Source organism: Lethenteron reissneri, chromosome 4 (assembly GCF_015708825.2).
Source record: "Lethenteron reissneri isolate LAM-NWPU_2019-01 chromosome 4, ASM1570882v1, whole genome shotgun sequence".
NCBI lineage: Eukaryota > Metazoa > Chordata > Hyperoartia > Petromyzontiformes > Petromyzontidae > Lethenteron > Lethenteron reissneri.
Window position 1 is genome coordinate 818,549 of NC_083782.1, and position 8,612 is coordinate 827,160.

The 8,612-nt window shown below is 45.0% G+C and overlaps 1 protein-coding gene across 1 annotated transcript in view; it reads right to left on the minus strand.

Annotated features, from left to right (window-relative positions):
* LOC133348798 (protein Hook homolog 3-like) overlaps nucleotides 1-7,565 on the minus strand; it is an 84,862-nt gene extending 77,297 nt beyond the window's left edge. Inside the window, exons 1-4 of the mRNA XM_061561810.1 lie at nucleotides 6,989-7,565; nucleotides 4,620-4,705; nucleotides 2,787-2,859; nucleotides 483-533 (exon numbers count right to left, since the gene is read on the minus strand). Coding sequence (XP_061417794.1) covers nucleotides 483-533; nucleotides 2,787-2,859; nucleotides 4,620-4,705; nucleotides 6,989-7,033 — 255 coding nt within the window. The 5' untranslated portion in view covers nucleotides 7,034-7,565. The remainder of the gene's footprint in view (nucleotides 1-482; nucleotides 534-2,786; nucleotides 2,860-4,619; nucleotides 4,706-6,988) is intronic.
* Between the last annotated feature and the right edge of the window lie 1,047 nt (nucleotides 7,566-8,612).

The following is an 8,612-nucleotide window of genomic DNA, read 5'->3' on the forward strand; positions in this document are numbered from 1 at the left end:
CCAATCACTACTCAGTGGCAGTGCTTGTGCCAGGCTCGGTATACTGTAAGGACACATTGAGTGTAGTGGCAGCACATGCTCAAACGTGTACATGGATATCAGTGAGCGGCCTGCAGCACACGCACAAATACATCAACATCGGTGAGCACACATTATGTCACTAGTACAAATAAACATAATAGGCCCTCGATACTGGCCCACACACCGATTATAAGTACTGTTACTGAGCAGGTGTACACTGGGCTGCTTATCAGGAGTGTAACGGGACATCAATTAACATCACATCTTAAGACTCACGATAAATGCCCAAAATCTCAGGTGTAAGAATAATTTTTTTAAATATATTCAATTTAGATTTGGGCCAATGGACTGAAGGCACTTTGCGATGCATCGTGAGTGAGCGTGCCGAGTACAAAGCGGGAACTCAGCAAGGGGATGCGTGGAGCGAGGGAAGAGGGGAGTTTTTTGGTGACAGATCTGACCTCGCTGTAGTAGCTGAGAAGGGCATTCAAAATCTTCTTGAGGTTACTCAACTGTAAAACAAAACAATTCAAACGATCAGGTGTAGTAGCAACGGTAAATCATCTTCAGCCCAGACTCAAGATGCTAGGATGGGGGATAAATTCTGGATGGGAATGCTGACAACACACATTGTATGTGTCCCTGTGTATTTGCAAGTCTATTTGTGTCCCCATGTGATCAATGCAAATGCCTTACTTTGGCAGCACACTAATTTGTCGTGCATCTCCTCTTATCTGGAAAAGCAGTGCGGATAATAAGACGCCGTCTCACGTTGATTCATGGGAAAAGTCGTGGAAGATGGCAAATAAGTAGTAACCAATGGGCACGTTTTGCTTTTGTGTCAAACCTTACTGATTGGCTGTGTCGGATGGTTGGTTAACGGACACATTTGTATTTACGCGCTCTAGCCCAAAATTACTTTTATTATGAATAAGAATAGGGCTGCGGATAATATGCATTTTCACGAACTCTACAACTCCCACGGAAAACAGGATTTGTGAATAATAGGGTCACATATAAGAGGAGTTCTCCTGTACCAGAACATTCCCACCACTTGCTCCGTACCACCAATACAGATAAGCCGCACCAGACTCTTGCACGAGCAAAGATAAATGTTTCCCTCATCATGAAGTTATTCACTTTAGAATTGTAAATAAGTAAATTTATGAAGGAATAATGTTGATAGAGACTAAATATCAGAGTTACCGGGATGATACTATGACCCACCACGCGATGTAACGTCCACAATCGTCGTAGAGTTAGTTTAAAAAAATATTATCACATCGTGATTAGGGCTACTTTTCTTAAATTTTTATTTTCTCATGAAAAATGTATTAAATTACAAACTCTATCATTACAGTTGTACATAAATCACTCGTATACATTACATTAAAACTTTCCTCATAATAAAAGTTTTTGGATTAGATCGCGTTATTTATAAATGTGTCGCAACCCTTCACCACCTGACACAGCCAATCAGCAAACAATGTGTCACGTTGACAAAAGACAAATATTTCACGACTTTAGCCCACCGGTGTGTTGAAAAATGGATCCATAACAGTTACAATTTGAGTACGACGGTTCGCTGAAAATTACATCCAGCATCTTTGGCCGATTTGCCAGAATAGTGAAGCCATCCATCTGCTTCCGGTCTTAAATAGTGCAGGATGACGTCATCCTTGTTGAACCCCATCAGGATTGGAGATCAGAGGCGGAGGTGTATGCAATTATGTAATAGATCAGTAATCAGCCACTTAGCATGTGACTCACCTGTAAGGAATTGCAATATGTGTTGTGTATTACTTAATAATACACTTCCAGGCTGCGCTGAGTCTATAGCTATCACAGCGATTAAAATTATTTGAATTCTTCTCAATTTCAATTGATTCTCTAAGACTAAAAGAACACCAAAGGAACATTAAATGCTCACAAACACAACTGTCAGCAGTGGCAGAGCATGCTTGCCAACAAGAACATTCAATTGACTTTGATAACGTTGAAGTGTTATGCAGAGCTAATTATTACTGTCCAAGATTAGTTAACTGAATGCGATAATCGTCATTATTGACAATGAATCACAAAGAACGATATCTAAAAACCCAACTGATTATACAGGGTGTGATATAATAACGAGTTATAATCATAAGGCACTCTTAAAACTGTTACTAAACTATTTTTATTTTACCAGGTAAGAGCCACTGAGCTATATAGCTCTTTATCAGAAGCGACTTGGCCACAAATGATAGCTAACTAAGTGGCTTATCACATGGAAATTTATAGCAACCGGATACTCTAAATTTATGCTTCTAAATGTGGTGGGAAAAACCAGAGAACCTGGATAAAAATCCACTGTTAAGACGCTCCTTTACAGTGGATCTCAGAGCACCGTGCACAAAAAGAAAGAATACGTGATTAAGTAACCAGTGAAAGAACTACGAAGGTGAGACAAGATAGAGAACTGGAGAGAGGAGAGGTGGGTCTTCAGCTGGGACTTAAAATTATCCAGCACCTGTGAGTTTCTAACCTCCAAGGGAAGGGAATTCCAAAAGGGGCGGGACAGTGCCCCAGCATGTATAGTTTTAGAGCTTTCTGAAGAAGTTTTATAGCTCTTGCAGAAGTGTTGTCGAATTTGCACGGTTCCTACATTGTAACCAGAGGTTACACACGTGTGTGTGAAAGTACAGTGCAATGTAAACAACTACAGAAGCAGTAACGTGTTTCCACAAGTATAAAAATAATAAATGGTGCTCAAAGTCAGTGTTCACCTTCAGTCTCCAGTTGTCCCTGGCATCGATCTTAATGCGGGCGACAAAGTCCACATCAAACCAACCCGGATCGCTGTACACGTACACGCACACACACACGCTGCGTTATCCTGCACCACTACGGATCGTGTACGTGTTTACGTCCGACAAAAGCATAAATACTCCATTTAACCATACGGACGAGGGGGCTAAGTACAGTGAGGAGTAGTCTAGCACATCTGTGACGGACAATGCTAAGGAGAATCGGCAAGAGGTCTTCCCAGCGCCAAGACTCACCGCACTCCTACAACAGTTATTTTTGACTAAGTCAGCCTAGGAGATCAGGCCAGATTTAGACACCCATTGTTAATGGTATCGAGTGCCATGGCCAAGCACCACCATCTGCTTATGTGGCAGTTTTGCACTACTGCATAACGCCCCATGAGCACACTGTTCAGTCAGGTCCACATCTTTTGTGATTGTAGAGGAATCCACGTTTTACAAGCATAGACATAGAAGGCCTGCCCTTTGCATATGGAGTCACAGGCTGGCTTGTAGTGTATGCACCTCTGTGAGCAAACCAAACTAAACAATTTTTTATTTTACCAGGTAAGGCCCACTGAGATAGAAAGCTCTTTTTTAGAGTCGACCTGGCCACATGATTGCTCAACGAAGTGGCTAATCATGTGTAAATGTATAGCAGCTAAATACTCTACGCGCGTGTTTCTAAATACGGAGGGAAAAATTGGAGGACCCGAATAAAAATCCATGCGACTATAGGAAGAACATGAAAACTCCAAATATACAGGTATCGGGGTCAGGATCGAATCCAAAAAACTCCTGTATATCATATTCTTCGGGTCTTTCTGTAAAGCCACGTAGATAGAAGAAATAATAAAAATATCACGACGTTTGGATCGCAACACAAGCAAACGTCATCAGGTGAAAAAATAGCAGGAGAGCTGATAAGATCCTGCCTCAACTGATGACGATTGCTTGTGTTGCGATCGCAACGTCATATTTTTATTATTTCTTCTATCTACGTGGCTTTACCGAAAGACCCAAAGAAAATGAATTTTTGCAATGACGAAAGCTTTAAGTCCTGTATATCAGGCGAGGCAATTAACATCTCGCCACCATAGTGAGATGTTAGAGCCAGATATCAGCACACTTTGCACTCAGGTTAACTTATTGAGTGACTGATCAAACAGATTACCTTCGGAGCTCCAGTGCAACACAAATGAGGCATGTCCTACATTTGTCATTTTCTCAAAATGCAGTGGCTGGAGAATTGCTTGTGTGGATCCCTTACACAAATATTATAATACGATTTTTTTATATGTTTGTTTAGTTTGAAATCTGCAATAATAACTTCTATCTTACCTGGAGACCAATCAGCTTTGAGATTCGTAGGAGCATCAAAGTAAAACGTGGCTAATCTGCATGTGCGTATCCTTGTACATATCTAGACAACTGCTCCCTAACTGCTCCACCAGTTTCAATGAATGAGATGTCATTTCAAGACTTATGATAAGTCGTTGACTCAATAATACTCTTAATTTTCATATTGACGGGGTCGATATATATAAATTTTTATATCGATCAGGCCCATATAAAAAAAAAAGTTTATGACTTAATAATACTCTCAATCAACCCTGGCAAGAGCAGGTGGGTCATCTGCCAGTTATTTCTTAACCATAAGTCCTGGGTCTGTCCCATGATCTTCTACCATACAGACTTCATCTCCTCACAAAGCCTCAAAATGCACCTAGCCTGGCACAAGCATCACGGTGAAGTCATTGTCACTCAGCAGGAGCTAATGTGGGTTTGCGCGAACGCGCATCAGCGACTCACATGCGGTGCAACACGTGGGCCATGAGAACGCCGTCTGTGAGGTCCGAGACATCCTCGCATGGAACCTCGAATCCATACGCCCGTACCTGCACACACATGCACAACCATTCGCCCAAATCTTTAAACTATTTATTTTAACCAGGAATGCGTCAGTGAATTTCAACATTCGTTTTCTGCAAGGTTCTGCTTGGAATATTTCGGGGACTCCTTCAGCAGTTTTTGCACATGGAAGGAAAAGCAGCACAGAGCACAGATAAATCCCATGTGTAAGAGAGCAAAAACACACGAGAATAGATTAAAAACCCACTTCCTGTCCACAAACAATGCACTTTAGTTTGAACCAGGTGAGAGTCCATTTATAATACTCATTTGTGTTTGATAGTGCACCCTTTACGCCATGGTGTCTCAGAGTACTTTACAAGCAACTTACATCTCATCTCAACACATCTAAAAGGGCACCCCAAGTGGTAGCCATCCCTGTGCGGCACAAGGTGACTCCGCACCCGACCTGCAATCAGGCATTAGTCTGCCAGTAGGAGGCGATGATGCTGTGTGTAATTCCCATTTGGTAATTTGAGGGTAGTTTTCAAATTTGGACCGTGATGCCAGTAAACAATGGCCTACTCGTTTTGAATGACATCATCGGGATCTTTAACGTCCTCTGTGAAGCCTACGGTGTGTATTTTAACTATTAATACACTTGCACAAAAAACTAGGGTGGCCTGGCACACTCACACCGCAAACCTCTGCTGATAGTGGTGAACACGCAACCACTGGGAAATGTCACCGCCCAAATGTATATAATCTCGGTGTAGATTTTCCATTTTTGTAAATAGGCCTTGTTGTCTCAATAGATGTTTCATTTAGACCTTTATTTGTGAGAGCATGGGTGACTGCATCAGCTTCTGCTGAGTCAAATGGATTTTCATTGTCTACAAAAGCCAGGCATAATGGAAATTGAAATTAATTTGACTTGCCCAGAATGTGATTGGTTCACTTGAGCATAAGGTTTATCTGTCAGTTTAACACGTAGGCTTGGGTTAGATCGCATAAATATAAATGTGTCGTAACCCTCCACCACCCGATACAGCCAATTAGTAAGGTATTTTTCACGTAAACAAAATGCTAATTAGTTACTACTTCAGCCCACCCGTGTGTTGGAAAGTAAATCCACAACATTCGCCATTTGAGCACGACGTTTCGCTGGTACACTAATTACATCCAGCATCATCGGGCGATTTGCCAGAATAGTGGCAAATGGTCAACCAACTGCATGCATTTTCCACCAGAAATGTTGTGAGATTTTTTTTAGAGGGCTCCCCTGGTTTAATGTTCGCCAGTTGACGTAGAGCAACAGTTAACACTACATTCAGAGTGTTATCCGAAAAGCAATCTGCACTGATGTGATGCTTAAATAAGGCACCGCCGATTAGAACAGTTGGCTACGTGCTTTGCGAAAGAAGTTCAACATACATACATACAAGACGTGTGGCTTGTGTTGTAAGATGAAGACCCATGAGTCACACAGTTGGTACCTCCACAGCTGACTCGATACACTTTGCCACCCTCTGCCCACGCGTCGAGTCCAAACTTCACAGACTGCGATCAGACGTTTGCCAAATTCCACTAAAGAGTGTTTGGCACGTTAAGAGGAAACTGGAGCACCCGGAGACAACCCAGGCATACGAAGGGATAACATTCCCACTGATGGATGAAGTCCACTTGCTGTCCTGCCATCTCGTGGGATAGGGAGTTTCAGAAATGTGTACACAGCAACACACAGAGTAAAGATTCACAGAAAGTACACATGAATTTGGTACACATTCACAGAGATAATACACATTCAGTGTAAATTCACAGGACACACACAGAGAGCACAATCACACAAAATACACATGAACAGAAAACTGTACATTCCCACCCGAACGCCTTTGTCTCCCTAGTGGCCATGTTTATACACTGCACCAGGTGCTCTGCTTATTTGAGGCTGAGTCGACCTAGGGGAGGTGTTGACGGGAATTGAACTCGGGTCGCTGCTCACCAATACTCACACAAGAGTGCAGATTCTCACACACACACAGAGGACACGTTTACACACACAGAGACAAAGATCCCCCGGAGAGCCTTTAACAGACTGTTGGGGAAAGTGCTGTTAGCGAGCACCACGCCCGGCTGCCTTTGTCTCCCCAGTGGCGATGTTTACGTATCGCACCAGGTACTCGTTTGAGGCCGAGTCGACCTAGGAGAGGCCCAGGACCGGTTGAGATCCGCGTCACCGGTGTTCGCTAAACCGCTCCCCCCCCCCAGAGGACGCGTACAGTGCACGTGGAAGCTGCGTAAATTCCCGGCCGTCGTTTCGCAACACGCACCCAGCTCAGGAGACTTTCGCACAGCTCCGCCTTGTCCAGAGACATCTCCCCCGGAGAGACGGAGACGGAGGAGACGGAGCGGGGAGACGGGCGGGCGTCTCCTTCACGCGGAGCGCGGGGCTCGTCCCGGGTGTCGGAGAGGCTCCCGTCGAGGCGATGGCTTCAGTGAAGATAACTCGAACACTCTCGCTGTATAGTAGAGAGCAACAAGAGCTACCGCAGAGAGCACTCTAGCTGGGAGTACAATAGTTAAGAGTACGATAGTTGTGAACAGAGCGGCTGTGGACTGTGGCGCGCAGTCTTAGCAGGCACCTCGCGGGGCACCGGGAGGGTCCTCCACGCACCACGCAATCTCCACGTCAACATTGACACGTTCATTTGTGTTGTTGTAAATATGGCTTTAAAACCGACATGTAACAAATTCTCCTTCCCCGTCAAACATCAAATTCAGTACCGTAGTTTCCTTGAATACGTATTGCGCGCGTGTGTGATTTTAAATCTCACTCTTGTTGTTGTTTTTATCAGGCATGTAATCGTCGCAGTAAGTTGGACACCTTTCGCGTTGTTGTAAGGACCGGGGCTCTGGGTTCGCGCCTCACGCGACGCTCGGCGGCCGTGGCCACGTGGCGGCCATCTTGCCCGGGGAGGCGGTCACTTTCAGAAGCCGCCGCCGCCGTCGCAGCAATGGCGCAACGGCGGCTCGCGAGGGGTCGAAGCCACGGGGGGCGGGGCGCCGTCGGCGAGCTCCGTGGAACCTCAATGCATTTGGCGCGAGGGGTCAAATCCGCGAGGGGTCAAGTCCGCGATGGGCAAGGATCTGGTGCGGTTGACAGGTTCGCGCGGCAAAAGCTTTACGAGCTTTTGTTTATTTCCACCGTAGTAGCAACGCGCTGTGCGCAATTAATATAAAAATTTGCATCATCATTATTACAGAACTTTGCAAATTTCCTTAATGCAATACAGAAGTTGTTCTCAACCGTGGGTACGCGGACCTCAGGGGGTACGTGAGGTGATTTATAAATGTGTTAAATTATATCGTACTATCGGGAGGTATCCGGCGTTGCCCGGGCGAAAAAAGACACACATCGACTTACACACACAGACATCGACTTACACACACACACAGACATCGACCCACACACATACAAACACGTCGACTTACACACATATGGACTCACATATATCGACTTTAGACACGCACACATGGAGTTACACTCACACATCGACTCACACACATAGACACAAAGATAAGACAAATATCCCCCATATAGCCTTAACTGTAGGGGCAAGTGCTGTTAGCGAGCACCTATGAAGGCCGGAACGATACACGAGGGGGTGGGTGGCCAGCACCACGCCCGACCGCCTTTATCTCCCTACTGGCAATATTTACACACTGCACCAGGTACTCATTTGAGGCTGAGTCGACCTAGGGGAGGCCCAGGACCGGTTCAGATAATCGTCACTGGTGTTGGCCGTGAGCGGAAATCGAACCCGTGTTGCCGGGTTCATAGCGCAGCGCGCTAACCGCTACACTATCGCTCCCCACACATAGACACACACACACATGGACCCACACACGCACACATCGACGACACACAGACTCACACACACATCGACTTACATG